The 19,345-nt window shown below is 37.1% G+C and overlaps 1 protein-coding gene across 5 annotated transcripts; it reads right to left on the reverse strand.

The window, feature by feature from the left end:
* Nucleotides 1–5,068: 5,068 nt before the first annotated feature.
* LOC132934034 (poly(A) RNA polymerase gld-2 homolog B-like) lies at nucleotides 5,069–18,852 on the reverse strand. Of its 5 annotated transcripts, none has more exons than XM_061000318.1 (5): nucleotides 18,341–18,852; nucleotides 12,704–13,804; nucleotides 11,052–11,125; nucleotides 9,589–9,821; nucleotides 5,069–7,315 (listed from the first exon to the last, which is right to left on the reverse strand). In XM_061000318.1, the coding sequence occupies exons 2-5, from the start codon at nucleotides 13,676–13,678 to the stop codon at nucleotides 7,281–7,283; spliced, it is 1,317 nt and encodes a 438-aa protein (XP_060856301.1). In that variant the 5' UTR covers nucleotides 13,679–13,804; nucleotides 18,341–18,852; the 3' UTR covers nucleotides 5,069–7,280. The 5 variants fall into 5 exon arrangements, with proteins under 5 accessions (XP_060856301.1, XP_060856304.1, XP_060856302.1 ...); XM_061000321.1 differs by having other exon boundaries at nucleotides 9,745–9,821; nucleotides 18,341–18,851; XM_061000319.1 differs by having other exon boundaries at nucleotides 9,621–9,824; nucleotides 18,341–18,848.
* Between the last annotated feature and the right edge of the window lie 493 nt (nucleotides 18,853–19,345).

The raw sequence follows: 19,345 nt of genomic DNA on the forward strand, positions 1-19,345 counted from the left end.
ATTACAATAAAATAAGAAAATAATTGTTACATGAGAAATCGAGTAAATATCAAATGTTGTAAAAATATAAATTTCAGACGCTCATAAAAATTTAATTTAAGTTTCTTCTAGACATTTTTTTTTTGATAAAGGTAGACAAACTTATGAGTAATCTTATATTACATTTTCAAATCTTACATTTAAAAAGAAAAATTTTTATGAATTCTCATCAAAATAATTTGCTATTTTTCGTGATTTTTCCGTATTTTGTCAAAATTTGAACTTTAAATGCTTATAATTAAAAACTGTGACTAAGGATTTTTAATTTTTTTCATCTGCCTTTGAAACAATAACCTAGGAGCCTTCTATTAAATTTTCAAGCTTTTTTACTCAACAGATAAAATTTTATTGATATTTATAGAAAAAAAAACTAAAAAAATTGAAAACTGACAATGGCCGTAAACAGCTCAAAAAGAGTCAAAATATTTTGTAAATTTTATGGTGTATAGAAAATGCTAATATAAACATTCAGTCAAAATTTCATGTCCCTACGGTCATTTGTTTTAGAGTTACACCAAAAACCAAAATCGATTTTCTCGAAAACAGATTTTGCGTAAAAATTCCCGTTTTTCCTTAATTTTTCTTTTGTTTTTCACGTCGCTTGTGAAAACTACTGGGAAATTTTTACTTTTGACCCCCCAAAGTACCAACTAGATTCACTTTCCTATCAGAAAAGTTACTATTGAAGAAAATCCAAGCACTTTTACTGTCCTAAAAGGTGATGACAGACACAAAAATAAAAAAAAAAATAAAAAAAAATAAAAAAAAAATAAAAAAAAAAAACACACATCATTGTAGAATCAATACATTCATCGCTTCGCTCAGAATCTAAAAAATAACCGAGATATGATCTTTGTTAGTGGGACGACGGCTCACCATTCTAATGATAATATACGATTTATTGATCACTGATATAAGATTTTTTTTCTACATAGAATCGGTCAACCACTAACCAGTGAACAGATTGTATAATATTTGTGTCAATATTTTCCTATTACTCAGATACCGGTTTAATCTTTACCTGTGCCGTAACCAGGGGGCTCTAGGGGTAAGTGCCCCCGCCCCCATTTGTTTTGTGAATATTATGTCATAGTAGGTTTACTGGTAAAACAAGTACCTGTTCTAGTTCTACAAAAACTAGATAAAAATTGAATTTCTTCTCTTTTTTTGGATTCATAAAATAGAATTGGGTATAATTACTTATAAGTTATTAGTATTTGGTATTTTGATCACAACTGTCAATATCGTTGTTCAGTTTGTTGAGAAAATGTCTGTATTTGGATTTATTTTATGTACTAATAAAGTAATAAATTATATTTATTTATTAGGTATAAGAAATAATTTAGTATTAGGCGACTTGGTTTATTCAAAATACATTAATGATGTTATTGGATTTTATTTTTAAGAAAATAATTATTAAATTTACCTATGATTGATTGTAAAATTATTGTTCCTGTTAATTTATTATTATTGGTAAACAACCAACTATAGAATCGAACTCACCACATATAATACATACAAAATGAAAAACAAAATTATTCGGGTTTCGTGTTACCTAACCAGAATGTTTTATTCTGGTTTTGGTTAATTCGGGGGTTTTGAAAACAGAATCATTTTTATTTGGTTTTATGGGTTTCAAGTGTTTGATTTTGTAATGGTGTTTATAGCTGTTAGGGTTTCCGGTTAATTCGGGTGCAAGGCCCTGGTTAGGTTATAGCCCTGTTTTAAAATACCCGAATTAACCAAAACCCGAATATAACATTCTGGTTAACACGAAACCCGAATAATTTTGTTGAATACAATCTTTATATGATATGGCTAGCGAACGATTGAGAACGTTATACCTTTTTAGCCAAGCGATTGAGAACACTTCAAATTCACAAAGAACTTACAAATGACCCAAAAAACCCCCAAAAAGAATACGATTGACAACAAATTTACATGCAACATTGCCATATAATTTATTTGGCTATTGAAAGATTTAGTAATATACATATAAAACCTATACCCAAAATAAATATTCTTGAGAAAGGCATAAATGAACAATTATAATCTTATTCAAATTGTATGTGCTCCTAATAATATGTAAGATAAAATATAAAAAAAATATGTAAAATAATATGTAGAACTTATAAAAAAATATGTAATATACAGAATGGTTATTTAAACATGCTCACATCCATTTATTCTGAATTTTAGAATTTTTAAGTATACCTGAAGACCATATCTTAAAAATTCCTGATAACTTTGTACTACTCAAGAAGTGCCATGTGTCAATACAAACTTAAATTTTTTAAATGAAAATCTCCCTTATTTAGTGGGTGATTCTCATTAAAAAGTTGATGCATCTAAATAAAAATTCTAATGAGTGGTTTAATAAGTGAGCTATTAAAATGTTCATACTACGGATAATAATCCTTAAATACGGTTTTACAAAAATATAAACTATATATAATATTAGATGCAGTATTCATTATACTTAAATCTTTTTTAGAAATTATTTATATTGATAGATCAATATAGTAATTAATAATTTTTTCAAATCATCTAAGCCCCCTAATCTACTTAACCTATTACCATAGGGCATAGACATATTTCCCTTAGTAACTTGACCCTGTTCAGTGTTCTATCGTAGCTATTTTCGATATTGTTTCTTCTTGAGTTTCGATTAGAATTTTCATAGCAACATAATATTATAATATTGCTAAATGATTTAAACGTTGAAAAAAAAATTAAATATCTAGCGTTCTCAGTCGTGTTACCAAAAATAACGTCCTCAATCGTATTTTACCGAAAAACAGAATCATTCGGGTTATATGGGTTTTGGGTGTTTGATTTTTAAAGGTATTTAGGGGTGTATGGGGTTCGGTTTTCGTTCCAACCAACCGAATGATTTTGAAACAATAAGAATTCTAAAACAAAGATTTCAATTTTTCGTCAAGTCTTCTTGTGATCGACTTCCCCTGATTTTTAACTTTTTGATTTTAACTTCTCCAAAAATTTAAATATTCAACTTCCATTTTTTTAGGATTTTGGGGGGGGTTAAAATTAAAAATGTGGAAAGCCCATCTCAAGTAGACATGATGAAAAATTCAAATCTGTTTTTAGAATTCTTACCGCTTTACTATAGATCAAACAGTTGGATGAAAACACGATTGAACGTTAACTTGGAATAGTAATGATTAGGGTGCGGTTTTATATGTATATACATATTTGTGATGACTGATGAGTGATGGTATCAAACGATTCTTCTCTAGAAATACATTTCAGGACCATCTGAATGCTGTGAGCTATGGTTGATACTAAAATACTTTTATATATTCGAGCTTACTTACATATTTGAACATAAATTACTTTTATTACATATTTTTTTTAAATATTCCCCTATGGTGAAAAAATCGCCGTTTGCGGCGTTAAATCCTGTTGAAAATAAACTGTGCTCGTCGTACGTTGCTCGACTATTTAATCTATGCACCATTGCACCATATATATATATATATATATATGTATATTGCAAACATTCACAATGGCAGCGATATATACAATCTTTTCGTGATTTCAGTCCTGCTGAATTAGGAGCTTTCCAATTTGCACCTATAACTTCTGTAGACGTGGAAAGGTCCTTTAGTCGCTACAAGAACGTATTGCGCTCAAATCGACGTCCATTTACTTTAGAAAACTTAAAAAGTACATGGTTGCCTATTGTTTTGCTGACGACGAGGATCCTAATATTGAAAAAATAGTTATATATAATTATAATTACAATAATAATTTTTTTACGTATCTTATATTTTTAATTACATAATATTTGGATACAAATAAATACATATATAATATGTACCTACATATTTTCAAGTTTTAAATACATATAAATCCGCACCCTATAGTAATGAAAAATACTTTTTTTTTATAAAAATATTAATGTGATAAAAAGTATTATTATTATTAAAAAAATGACAACACCTAGTTTTATAAATTGTTAATCTTAAACTGAAATATATCCAGATAGATCGGGTGTTGTTGCGTGGACGACATTATGTGTCGTAGTGCAATAAGCTCACGTACTGTGGATCGTTAATCTTCGGGAAATCTTCCACCCTTCGGTCGGAACCGTGCACTAAAATTTTTAAAAATTCTCCGAGAAATGTCAACTGTCGATATGTGTTATTTATTGACAATACCCGTATACACGCACATTACACATACGTATAATATTATAATATTATGCACATTGCGCATAGTCGGGCGTGTCTGTCCGATAAATGGCCCGCCGTATGGCTGGTACGATTATTATTATTATATTAGGTTTATATTATAATATCATATTATTATTATATTAAGTGCGCTCGACGTTCCAGGGCGATTCGTCGACGACAAGAACCAAACACCATTAGGCATTTCGCTATTTCAGGTATTTGAATAATTTAAACGTGTCGTATATTGCAGCATATATATATATATATATATATATATATAATATGTAATATGCATAATATTATAATAATGTTGTGCGCGTATATATATATAATATTATAATATATTATAACGCGACGGCGACGATGTCGCGAACACCGCACTGGTCGGTCGGGAAATAGGGGGGGGGGGAGGAAGCTTTATCGGGTGTGCAGTGGTCTCAAAATATCAATATAATAATATAGTCTGGATGGTTATTAGGTATGATGTTGTTACATTATAGTATTATAATATTATACATTTATAATTATATTATACTCATTGTATTCTTAAATACATATTTATGTGGATAATAATATGTAATATGTACTATATACATTATAATATTATTTCATATAATTCTTATGTATGCTTTATGTATGTAGGACGTATGTACATATTATAATATTATATTGTGCAGCAAAAACGGAGAAGTTTCGATGCACTAAGAAGTTTTGTAATGCATTCGAGTATTGTGCATTCTTATTCCTTGGACGGGTTAGGGCATACCAGATTAGGATTAATTAACAACACAGTCAGATGTATAAACTAACGAAAAGTTTATTTCTTTAACAATTTGATCAATTTATGTACAGAAAAAAAAAATAAAAATAAATAAATATATTTATATAGGTATACATTATACATTATATAATAATAATATTAAATAATAATACATTAAAATATATTGTACACAAACATGAGTGAATTATGGTAATCCTAACATTAAATGGTATTAACAGTAAATATAAATAAAGATATAAATACTTAAGAATATATTAAAACTAGATGATTTAGCCAATCAAACACAGACACAATAGTTATAATAGTATGCCTGTGTAATTTTAGTTTAGCTAAATAACCTATAAATATATTAAGAAATAAAAGGACAATCATTATAACTGTCGAGCTATAATACTTTGATAAACAAAGGCTATTAAAAAAAAAAAAAAAAAGACAATATAAAATAAATGTTGACGATCTTAGCGATTTTCAGTCAACCACAATGTCATGTACATATGCACATGCGGTTAGTTTGTGTTTATAGTAGTATACAGTATGTATACAGACTTTTACAGTATATAATATATTTTGTTAGGTAGGTAATCATATCCCATTTGCCATCAAATCACTCATGAACCATAGTATAAAATATGTTCACGTCTTTACTGTTAACATTGATTTTATAATAAAATCAATGCTGTAACTAAACAAATAATCTTAACATTCTGTGTTATATAGGGTTGCTGTAACTAAACAAATAATTCATAACATCCCATATAACTTACTGCCGGTCAAGAGCGAGAACCAGTGGCGACGAAACATTTAAATATTCTACTAAAACCGTGATTTTTGTGTAAGTAACTTTATTAAATTTCCTACATTATAAGCTTTAGGGGGGTTTCAGAAGAAAAATGCAATGGATATTGCAATGATTAATTACATTTTATGCCTTTGCCCTATTTATTCAGCGGAACTAGTACGAATTTTTTTTACAATGACAAATTTTCTTTTGGGACTATTTAGATAGATAGGAAAGTTTTTCTAAAAGTTAATTTTTGACGTGAGTAATATAGTAAACTATAATATAAACATTTGAAGAGATGGTGAGTAGAACTAGACATTTTCTGGTTGAACGCTCAAGATAACGCTGAAGAAAACACTGTGTTAAAAAATATAATAAAAGTACTGAAAAATGTCAACGAGTCATTATAGTTAGTGGTAAAACGTACCGAGGTTTTCAAAACCTTAGGATTTCAAAGGTCTTACAAAAATAAACTACACTTCGTGGTGTACCTATACTTAAAGTATTCAATGTTTGTCTTGCCACTGGTCTACCCTGCGACCCGCAAACGAGTTTCACTCTCATACTGAACTACAGTAATAAAAAATATCAATTTTAAAAAATAATAACAGATTAGCTTTCATACACGGGTTGCTCTTACTCCCATGTTGGCAATCCCGTGAACTAGCCACTGTACCAAATATAACTAACATAATATTTATGTTACAGATTGCAATAATGCTAAACTTAGGATTCAAGCAATATATATATATAATATAGAATTCGCATTTTATCTATATTATTATACATATGTATCATTATTAATACTAAAAATATAAATCATTGATAAGTTGTTCGGTTAAGACAATGCGTGTACAATAATATCATAATCCTGCGATTTTAAAAACGAAAAGGAAACACAAACAACAACAATAACAATATAGTAATAATGTATATAGTCTATAGCAATGAAAAAATTGATAAAAAAAAGATTATTATAATATATTATAATAATAAATAAATGACTACAATTGTATTGTTCTTATTAAATGTCTATAGAATATGTTAAAAATGATTTACTCCGCTTGTATTATACGAACGTACCGAACATAGACTTATATAGTAAAATACTAAAAAAAATTACTTAAAATTACACATATATAAATATATGTATAAAAACAAAACTGACACTGTCTTTAGTGGTTTTCTTTAATATTTACATTTATAAACGTCAATACGTTAACATATAAAATATATATGTGTTCAAATTGATAATTACGTATTATATATAAGATATATATGTATATATATATCTTATATGATAATACATTTGTCCGGAAATTAGTGAGTTACAGTGTATAGTGTTTTGTTTTTTTAAAAATGTTTACAGTTTGATTCTGAGAGATGCGGATAGGTAAATTCGTCGTCCTTTTGTAATTTTTTTTTCTTCTGTGTTTTGAATAAGATGTGGACGACGTGTATCTTTAGGTTTTTTCTTTTTGGTTTACAATTGCCACAATGGGTTCCTGGGGTTAATACCTAAAAATAAAAATAAAAATACATTATTCATCAATTTCGATATTTTTTCAGTACTTTTTCAAATCTTGGTCTATTATATGTGTATTGTGTAATATAATATACTACATACATATTTGTCATATATATGTTATATTGTATTACTATAAACATAGTATGGGGTACGAGTCATGGTTATAAGTCAGAAGCTTGTAGCCGTTATGTTAAGATGTTACTTATGTTAGGTATAATATGTTGAAGTCGCCGGGGTCTAAATGTGTTCCTTCTGCAGTTATTGTTACATTATAATTTATAAGATTTATATTATGTAAATAATCGAAAAAAACCATAATAAACTGGAATTAAATATTCGATAGATATCTCACGGAGTAGGTAAATCACGCATCCAACGGAAATCAAAAATCAAAACGAATAGGTTTTTGTATTTTGTTTGAAGTTATAATTAATATTGAGCTATGTGCACGTCCCAGTGAAAACATTATGACACATTTCGTTTAATTGTTTTGTATTTTCAAAATCAAAAACAAATAGAAGAAGCGTTTTCATTTTTTTTTTTCAAAAACTATAAAATGGCGTGATAATAATTTTGTTTTTGATAATCCACAACCACTCAGAAAAAGACCGATCATCGTGAAACAATTTTTCTTGCCTAACGTTCGAGCCAGTCCTTTGATTTTAGTTATTAGACCACCACACAGAACACACGCACACCGCCCACGAGTTAGTACTTAGTATCATGGTGCACATATTATTATTATGATATTGTTATTGTGTTATTGTCGTCAATACAGACAGGGTACCTATATCAGTTGTTTTTCCGTTCTTGAACAACAAACATTGTTATTTTCAATAAATATATATATATATATATACGAAAACCGGATACGAAATAATAAAGGTTTAAAGACACGAGCAGCAGCGGCGTCGGTAAAAGAGGAGATTAACACACCAACTCAAACGGCTTTTATTTATTTGTTGTTTTTTTTTTGTTTGCACGGCTATAATAATTGTTACGGAAATTTACGGATACCCAACTACTATAAAAACTAGCACGCTCGCCCCAACATCCCTTTCTGCGAGCCGCGGCGTCTTTTCAGGACGTGTGCCGAACCGCCACTGCCGCCAAAGGACAAACGACGCCGCGCCCCGTCCGCACACACACGGTCCCTTAAATTTATAGAGTAATAAAACTGGGGTGAAAAAATAAAACGTATCCCCGAGTCCATTAAAAGAGCCGCGGTAAATGATGAGAACAAGCGAACACCCCACTGGACACCGTAGGTATACCACGTGGGTAGTGACATGGGTATCATTATTATTATTATGCGGGACGGGGCTCGAGCGTTATTATTTTTCGACGAATTGCATTTGACGGTTTTCGCAGGACACGTTTTTGAAATATTATCGAATTAAATAACGATAATCGCGAAACCACGAAAATCGATTCGGCCTTTTCTTTAAATCGAAAAACGTGCAAAAAAAAGGTCGTCGAAACCGTGAAAAAAAAAAGTTTTTTCCTCTTTAAAACCCCGCAGTGCTCCACCGCCGACGACGCGATCGTCGTGTTTGTGTGCGAGGTGTGTTTACTCAACGGGCGACGCGGCATAGTAATATTTTATATTGTTATTATTATTATAAAGTGTGTCGCGGAGATGAGAAAAAGTCGACGAAATCACGTATGTTGGACGAGTGGCACGCACGGGCCCGGCCTTTTATAGACCGATAATAATAATAATAGACGGTCGGTAAACATTGCGGTGGCGGAGGATCGGGCGGGGAATAAAAATTGCAATAATAACACTGCACGTAAACGTGGGACGTATATATAAGAGAAACGTATGAAAATATTTTTTTCGCGCGCGTGTATCAAATGCTGTTCAAGAGAGAGAGAGCGAGTCTTTTAATGTATACGATGATCGATGTGCGTGTGGTATGCGCGGTAACTGCACCTATATAAAAAAAAAATATATCTATATATATAATCGATCGTGTTTGCGGGGGGTGAAAAAAGCGACAAAACGTAAGCCCTACGAAAAAAAAGTACGCGCGCCACACACACACATATATATATAATGTGTGTATATTATGGCGAAAAACGTCGCTATTGCTGCCGCTGCTGAAAATGTGATTTATCGGAATTGGCGTCGTAAAACGAAAAACGTCGCAGTCTCTAGCGCGTGTGGGTTGCAGGGTTAACACTGTACTACGTTATTGTTATTAGAACGTTATTATTGTCTAGTGAGGAGGATTTTTCGGGACTGAGCAAAGAGTCTCGCCTTGTCTAGTATGTACGATGTCGTCGGTGCACCTGCTATTATACGGCTTGTACAGGTTTCTGTAAGAATTGTGCCTCAGTATTTTCGAGCTCGGTTGTGTAGTGGTGGTGGTGTTTGTGACCATGGTTGTGGTTAATGACGGTTTGCAATCCTTACACTTATTCCTCGAGTGCATGGACAGGTCCAATGCCTGCGGCTCCATCAGCGTGGCCGTCACCATAGTGTTGATGAAACTGCTGCAACACAAAACACAAACGGAGTCGTTAAAATCGCCGTACAGCAAAACAAAATAATAATATTATCATATTATACGGCTGCATCGACTAAACCTAATCGCTAACCATTAGTGGGGCGACCCCAACTACATCATTGTTATCAATGTTCGAGGTCCGATCGCGAGAGTATATAAACACGCAAAAACGTGTCGATCGTAAAATCGACAACGTATAAGCGTTTTCAGCGAATTTTCGAAAAAAATTTCAGCGCCATCATGTACCGCACATTATTATAATAATATTGTCGATATCATTTTATGGATCGTACACGACGATGCACAAGTACGCGCGAGCAGGCTGCAGTGAGCACGTCGCCGACGCGTCGTCCTCGTTATCGGGCGATTATAGTAATAGTGTAATATAATATATTATTGTATTATTATTATTATTATTGTTGTGTATCACGCGTGGCCCCCCACCCAGTCCCCCGCGTCCAACGCGTCTGACCTCGCAGTCCGAAAAAAAATTTACGATAACGATACCGTCGCGTCGTCGTCGTCGAGTCTCGATAAAGAAAAGAAATCCGATGGTAAAAAAAAAATATATATAATAAAACCCGATCGCCGTAACCCGTCGTCGCCGTCTACTTAATATCATGTAATGTTGTGTGTACGAATTACGAGTGCGACTCGGTTTTATCGGACCGCGTCAAATATAATAATAATAACGGCGGCGGGATAAGACTACACATATATTATATGCGTATTGCTATACAACATAATACCGGTGTACGATATAAAAAAATAATAATAATAATATTTTACACAATAGATCGATCGACCCGAAAACGAAAATCTCGACCGCCGATCTCGTGTGTCGGCGACGGCGACTGCGGCGGCGGTCATTGGATTTTATTATTATTATTATATTATTATGCGCCGCGGCTCGGCACGACGACCGCGACGGCGACGCAGTGCCCCTCCGGGCACTCCTCTTGTCGCCCCCTGCTGCCGTTGCTGCTCCTCCGCGCGCCATTTCCGAAGCGACGAGACGGCCGCCACCGCCGCGCCGCTCCCGCAAACTCGTCGCCGGCGAGGACGACGTCACGCAATTATCGCACGAGACTCGCGGTCCGTCGTGGTCCGTATTAGTTTTTTTTCCGTCGTATTATTTTATTTTATTTTTATCTGGCCGTTACCTATGGTACACGCGCGATTTATACAACGCAAACGCGTTTAACGAAATTACCTCGACTTGTTGTAGGAATTTTCCGCAGTGAAATCCGGAGATAGATAGTTGATTGAACCTGGTAGCGGGGGCACCTGAAACAGAAACAAAAAAAAAACAACGGTTAAGTGACTGTATTCAAAGTGTATGTGTGCATGTGTGCAATAACTAATAGTGTAATGCTATATACGGTAGGTAGTTATACGAATCGGCACTCGGCCCGCGAGTGTTTGTGTGTGCGGTGAGCGGGGAGGGGCGGAGGAGGAAACCGAAAAAAGTCGTCGTCGGTCATCATCGGTGCGGTGTGGTGCATGCAAAGCTGCTTGTGCGTGTGTCACGGTGTACACACAATTATAATATTATTATTATTATTATTACTATTATAACGAGATACTCGCGGGGCCGCGTTTCAGCGAGCGATAAATATTTGTTTTGCGCCGCGTACGACACGCGGCGCGCGCACGCATAGGTATGCGGCGCACAGCGATCGTTTGTTAAATAAAAAAAACATAAAAACCTCGCGATAATAATTATTACACGCGGCCCCGAGACTATATTATAATATATTATTATGGTCCTCGTCGTCGTTACTGCACACGTGTGTGTATGGGTGTGTGCGTGCGTATAAATAATGGTTTCGAGATAATACGGTTTAACGTCGCTGGTCGCGTATACAGTAACGTTTTCCTTCTTTATATATTTTTTTCCTCCCGGTTATAAAACGAAATAAAGGCCAGATGAAAAAAGGAGGAAAACTTCGAAATGGTATATTGTGTGTGTGTGTGTGTGTGTGTGTGTGTGTGTGTGTGTGTGTGTGTTCGTATGTGTTCGTATGTGTGTGCCTGAGAGGCGCGCGAGTAATAATAACGTTGACCGTCGTCGTGTGCGGTGCGCTCGCGAGTATTTACACGTGTGTGTGTGTGTGTCCCTCGCACACGCTGTAATAACCTAAACGCGTATAAAATATATATATATTATTGTATACATATGGCACGGCGGCGTCAAAGCGTATATATAATAAATAAATATATATATTATGCTATATACACCCGAAAGAGTGTGTGACGTGGGAGTGTATGTGTGTGTGTATGGGTATGGGTGTGTGTGTGTGCGTGCGATCGCATGTATATGACAACAATATATATATATATATATGCACACAGTGGGCGAGTTGTGGAAAGGGTACGGGGTGGGAAAAAGGCGCGTACGAGTATTATTATACGGAAAAGTAAAAAGGTTTTTTTTCCTCACTCTATAGCTGCGCGTGGAGGGTTGTTAATATATATATATATACATAAAAACTACGTATAAATCTCGTGAAACTGACGACGACAACGATATGCGCGTCGGTTGTAAAAATTTCCGAAAAAAAATCGTATATATTATCACACATATTATAATAATATATTATAATATACCCCGCACACTGAAAATAAGACGGCCGAACGTGTGTAATATATTGATGCGTTGTGTGTGTGACCACCACTGATGACGTGGTGAGGGGGGGGACGAACCCGCAGAGTCAAAGGACCTGCACCGACCCACCAGAACCATGACGGGGATATGTGTACCGACGAACACAAATCATATACAATACACGTGACGCACACACACACAATCCTACATATTATAATGTGGTATTATATTATATTATTATATTATAGATGACTCACCGGCAATGAGGACGGGCCAAAGTAATTGTTGATCTTGTTATGGATTTCAATGGGGCTCAGTCTGAGACTCGCGTGATCGGCGGCCGCTGCGGCTGCGGCGGCGGCGGCAACTGCTGCGGCGGCGACGTTGCTGCTCTTGAGGCCGCCAAGTGACGACATATTGTGATGGAGCGGGTGATGGGCAAGCTGCGTCAAATGGTGTTGCAGTTGTTGCTGTTGCTGATTAAGGCTGAGACCACCATTTAAGCCACCGACGCCATGGCCGCCACCAAGTCCAGCTGCGCCAAGACCGGCACTGAGACTTGCGTTGAGACCGGCACTGAGACTTGCGTTGAGACCAGCACTGAGGCTTGCGTTAAAACTTGCACTGAGACTTGCGTTGAATCCTGCGTTGAGGCTGGCGCTGAGGCTAGCATTAAGGCCAGCGTTGAGACCAGCGTTGAGACCGGTACCAATCAAACCACTACCGAGCAGGCCACCACCAACATTGTTGTTGTTGTTCAAGGTCATGGTATTGTTGAGCTGTTGTTTTTTCAGCTTGAGCTTGTGATGATGCTGTTGGTGGTGATGAAGTCTCTCGGGACTGCGGCGAACTGAATTGGAAACGCACGGATCTGGGCTGCTGAACCGTGACGAGCTTCCTTCCCGCTCATCTGTGTATGTCGATGAGTTGTTGTCTGAGCCGTCGACAGAAAATGATTTAGAATTGTCGTCCGACTTGTAGCCATCCGATGACGTGGACGAAGACTTAGACTTCATCTCGTTGTATTTGGCCTCTGCCTTCATGACAATGTCCTTGTTCTTAAACCAGCCGCGGAACGTGGACTCAGCCACGTGTAGGCTCCTGGCCACTTCGGCCTTTGAACAACCAGTCATCTTGATGCGGACCAGCGCGTCCACCTTCTGGTCGATGGTGAACAGACGCTTTCCGTTGCTGTATGTAATGGGCGAGTCCTTCTTCAGACCCACCTCCATGACGCGTTCAGGGTGTTTTTATATTTTAAAAATGATAGGTGATTTGTTTGCAAGCGGGCGCTAAATAGGCCGCTACTTCTTCCGCTACTCGTACTCCTGGGGTACGACGACGACTAAATATACGGTCTGAAAAACGAAAAACAAAAATCGACGCACGACCGTATAATGTTTGTTCAGAGAATGTGTACACATAATACATAGACATAGTAATAATAAGGGGAAAATAAATATCGCAGCGTCGCGTTTCAACCCACGCCGGGTGAAAACGCGGGGGTCAGGGAAAAGAGAAGAAAAAAGAGTTGCCTCTCCTGAATACCCGGATGGGCTGGTGAGCAGGCGGGATAGTTGCAGGGGGTGCGCGCTGGGCGAAATGACCGAGGGCGCGTCGTGTGAGTGGTAGGGGGGGATGCGTGGTGCGAGTTATCCCCAGTGGATAAGAGGATATTCGAAGTGGGGGTGGAGGGTAACGCGCGGGTGTGTGGGATATACCCGGCCGGCAGTGAAGGAGGACAGGTAACGTGTGTGTGACGTGGTGGCGGACGGGTAGAAATATAACGACCCGGCGGCGACGTAGGCGAGGGAGAAGATTCACCGCCGCCGCTGTACGCGTGTGGTGCGTGTACGGGTTTTACGAGCGCGCGGAGTGCCCTCCGAAACGAGTTTCGGTTTAACCGCTGCTATCCACCGACGCCGCCGACCAATAACAATAACAAACGCGCGCGCGCGCACCAACAGAAATGTCACAGAACAGTAATAATTACGGTATTTATGTTTTACGCATTCCGAGAGTATAGGAAAAAGCCCACGCTTGACGCGAGACATCGTAGAAAGGTTTGCGCAAAATGACAAGATCGTATTCGCAATATTACATTGTATTATAATAATGTGATAAAAAAATATTAATACGATTTTATTTAACTCGCTGCTTACGCAAACAACGTTATATAAAACCGATTAAAAAAAAGATGAAAAAGATAGAAAAACCGCGGACACGTAACGCGTACAATAAATATATACGACGCATCTTCGTCGTCCGTAACGAGGACGACGATGATGATAATGATGATGATGATGATGACGATGATGGTCGTCGTCGTCGTCGTCGTTATTAAACGGTTTGAAAAAGCTGTCACCCGAACGATATTACGGCGACGTGCGGTAGGCGGAGTGAGGGTGTGGGTGTTGGTCGGGTGCGCAGTTCTGAACGGAGGGATGAATGAAATTAAGTGGTTAAACAATTTAAACGTCGTTTACGTTAACGGGCCTGCACCGCCACGATCATTGTGCGTATAGTACTATCGCCGCTAACCGAGTAATAATAATAATAATAATAATAATAATAATAATAAGTGACGGATAACAAATAATCTCGAATTCACCCCGCCAATGTCATTAATGTACACCGACGTGCCGAGAACTTCGATCAGACCGTAAAGTTTCGTTGGCGTTGCCTATTTCCTGTTGTTGTTGTTGTTGTTGTTGCTTTCGACGGAAAATTTTTTTTTTAATTATAACGTGCGCGCTTTTTCCCGCAATCGGGTTTCGGAACAAGGAAAATACCGGAAAATTACGTCCGTGCAAAAGAGAGTGGCGAAGAGGGGTGGCACGCTGACGTAGGTGCACTCGTTGTTAAATTGGTTAAGTTATTTTGAGTGACCGTTTTTGAAACGCTCTTATAGGTACGAGATATTGTTATATCGTTAAATAATAGTAATAATAATAATAATAATAATAATAATAATATTATTATTAATAACGGCGGGCCGCTCGTAACGGAATACGAGTGCATGCACAAAACAAACCCGTCATCATCGTCTACGCCGTCGTATATATTCACGCCCGAGAAACGACGTCTCTATATTTCATCGACGTGTGCTATTAAAATATCATTAATATTATTACGTAGTAGACGGTTTTTTTTTCTCGGCCGTCGCGCCGCATAAAAAATAATCGTAGTAATTATCGCTTTTCACTGAAATAGAGGTGGGCCACTTGACAATAAAATAACACCGTCCGGAAATATAATTAATTATAATATTATTATGTGGAGCCGGCGTTCAAATAAATAGTACGTAGGTATACGTCGTGCTCCACCGACAAAACGGCCGTATCGTATAAAAACGGCCGTTTTAAATAATATTACGTTGTAATAATATCGATATCAACCGTTTGTTGTTTATCGCCCGTGCATTATAATAATTCGTATAAACTTATACTATGTAAATTATAATAATAACACAATATAATATAACATTATAACATAATATATTATATTATTATAACGACAACGGCCACGCACATAGTGTATATATGATAATGCGATACGTTTCGTTTTCACTTCAAAAGGGTTTTTATGCACTGCGCGGTTATGACATACGGTCGTCTCGAATCGACGAGTCGGCAAGGGGAAGGGATAAAAGCGTGTTAATAACCCCGGTCGTCGCGTTTTCCGCAACTAAAATTATTACGATTATCGTTATTATTATTATTACCATCATTATCGTTATCATACTATTCCATTTTACACACAAACACACGATATGACATTTTATATAATATTATATTATTCGCGCCGTCCGTATTACGTTCGAATTTTTATGTTGGGATACGTAAAACCATGAACGGACGACGCGTTATGCGCTCATCATTATCTCTCGTCGACCGTCATTATCGCGAGTTCGGTATTTTAACGACGGTCCGTCAAAACAGAGGAAACGGAAAAATTGAACGGAATTAAAACGGGACAAAAATAAATTTAAAAGAGAATAAGACGGAAAATTCTTAAACGCGTCCGAACAACGTTTTTGCACGTATAGTCATCGAGGGATGTCTAGCGTGTGATGTTGTTGTTGGTGTTGTTGTTATTGTTGTACCGCGCCGCGTTTTCGTGACGTAAACTTTCAATCGGATAAATTCGACATGTCCGAAGCTTTGAAAACAAAAATACTGTTAAAACGCGCGACAAACAATGGCCATCAAGGGGGGGGGGGAGGAAAGTGTTATTTTTCCGCGAAAACGAACGAATACCGTGTATCATCTCGATCGTCCACACGTCTCCGGGTATATTTTAAGAGAGATAGAGAGAGAGAGAGAGAAGCGTGCGAGATTGAGAGGGATTGGGTGGGAGCGGAGGGGGTAGAGAGAGTTATTGGTTTTTCGCGCGGAAACCGCTTAGAAAACGAACCGTACAACAATATTAGATATATGTGTGCGGCACTACCTAGGCGGGAAAAACAAAAACCCGTCGAAAGGGGAAAAAACAACGGTGTAATATAATTCCGGCAAAAGTCTATGATCAGAGACCGTAAATATAATAATATTATATATGACGACGTAACGTACGTGCACGTTCATATTATATACATGATATATAGTGATAATTTTGCCGCGCAATTTTTCACGGTCGACAGACCACACGGCGGCGGCGGTAGAGGCACCGACGACTCGTAGTCGCGTATTTTTAGAACGCGTTTTCTTTTTCGTATATATATATATAAAATAACGACGGCGACGACGACGACGACGACGACGATGGTAATTACGAGATTGCGTGCGCGCGGAAAGAAAGGATGGCGGAGACGCGTGGGGACACCGAGTACATAATAATATATATATATTATATTATACGTAAGTACACCACACACGCACATAAGCCGCTTGTTCGCGTATATAATAATAATAATAATAATAATACGCCGCAGCCAGCGCGTGTGTGTTATACGATCTCTCGTCGAGCCGATTATATTATTATTATTATGATTATTTCGTACTCGCACCACGTCGCCGTCACCGCTGCTAATCCGTTCGGCGTAATAAATTATTAAATCGCCGTCGCCGTCGCCGTCGCGGACGAAGACGACGACGACGATACAATAATAACAATTTATAATAATAATAATACGTCTTCTCCTCTCACGTGCATATCAATACGACTGCACCGCCGAGACACGGTCGAACAGATGGTTATATTATAGACGTTCGCGCTCGTATGTGTCGTCGTCGTCGTCGTCCGCGTGCGGCGTACGAAAATAAAAAATAATAACAAATTTCTACTTACAATATACATATTTCTATTTTTATTAGATTATTATTATTATTATACATAGTAGTAGGTAGTAGAAGTAATTTTAGTAATAGTATACGACGCGCGACGTTTACGACTGTCTTCCGGTGCTAGAGAAATAATTGTAATCATAACAATAATAATAATATTATGCGCAAACCCAAACAAAGTAAAGTAATAACATTGATTATAAATACTCGTATTTATAATCAATAGTAATAATAACAATAATAATATGAATAATAATAATAATAATAATAATAGAAATAATAGTAATAAAAATAATATCGATAATAATAATAATAAGAAGAATAACAATAATAATAATAAAAATGTATTTTTTTGATAGGATGAAACAGACGGCGTGCAGAGAGATCTATCTATAGTTGGCGCGCTTTTTCAAAAACGACCGTCTCTGCCGCCGTCGGGTGATAACCCGCCAACACGGGCAATAATTATAATTATTTCAATTTCTATTCCAATACAAGAATAATCTAAACTATTATAATAGACATTATGAATTGTTACATAAAACTAATTTACTAATAATAATAATATGAATACCTATTAGTATACTGATAAAATAAAATTAGACATACCTGATGTGTATTCGCAGATGACAGGATTGTTCAAACGTTGATTCTTGTTGATTCTTCAACCATGTCAGAATGAGCCAGAAGATTGGCAAAAAATGAGTTCCGTAAAAAAGAAACGAGTTAACACAAGACAAGTAAAAATAAAAATTATTCAAAATACAAAAAATAAATAAATGTCAAAACGTATGTATAATTGTTAATAACGACACGGCACAAGTGCACAAATACGCACAAAAATATCGGCGGGAGAATAAAAATTTCGAAAAAACGTTTATAAATTTTTATTCCGTGGCGCAGACGACAGTGATAAAAATAAAAAATTAAAATAAATCGTGTGAAAACCGTCGGGACGGACGACAGAATAAAATAAAGCGCGCGACGACGGCGTGAGAAGTGTTGTATGGAGCGCGTGTGTTCGTGGTGTGAGGTGCGACGATGACGACGGGAACGGTCGACCGGCGTCCGCGAAACGTGTGGCGGTAATGAGCAGCAGCCGCCGGCACCGCGCCATCACTACCACCACCAACGCCGCCGCCGCCACCGCCGCCGCCACCGTCGTCGTGCGCGTCGTAAATATATATATGTACACACATTATATGTATGTGTATACCATACTCGCGCGCGCACTCACACACTCTCACGCGCTCACACACTAACACACACACACACACACACACACACACGTCACACACACACACATATATATGTATACGAACGACGTGTGTGCGAGTGAGAAGAATTGGAAAATGTCATATGTCCAGCAGCGGCGGCGGTGGTGGACGACGACCGCGGGAGGCCACGTTATCGCGTTCCCGCCGCCGACCACCAACCGTACGACGACGTCGACGACGGCGGACCGGACACCCCCGAAAACCCGATACGCACGCACGTACCGCCGCCGTCCACTATTATAATATTATATTACGTTGTGGCCGACGCTGCTGTGGTGCGGCGGCGGGCGGTAGTGGCGGCGGCGGCGGTTGTTTGCCGCGTCGTATATATACATAA

Source organism: Metopolophium dirhodum, chromosome 1 (assembly GCF_019925205.1).
Source record: "Metopolophium dirhodum isolate CAU chromosome 1, ASM1992520v1, whole genome shotgun sequence".
NCBI lineage: Eukaryota > Metazoa > Arthropoda > Insecta > Hemiptera > Aphididae > Metopolophium > Metopolophium dirhodum.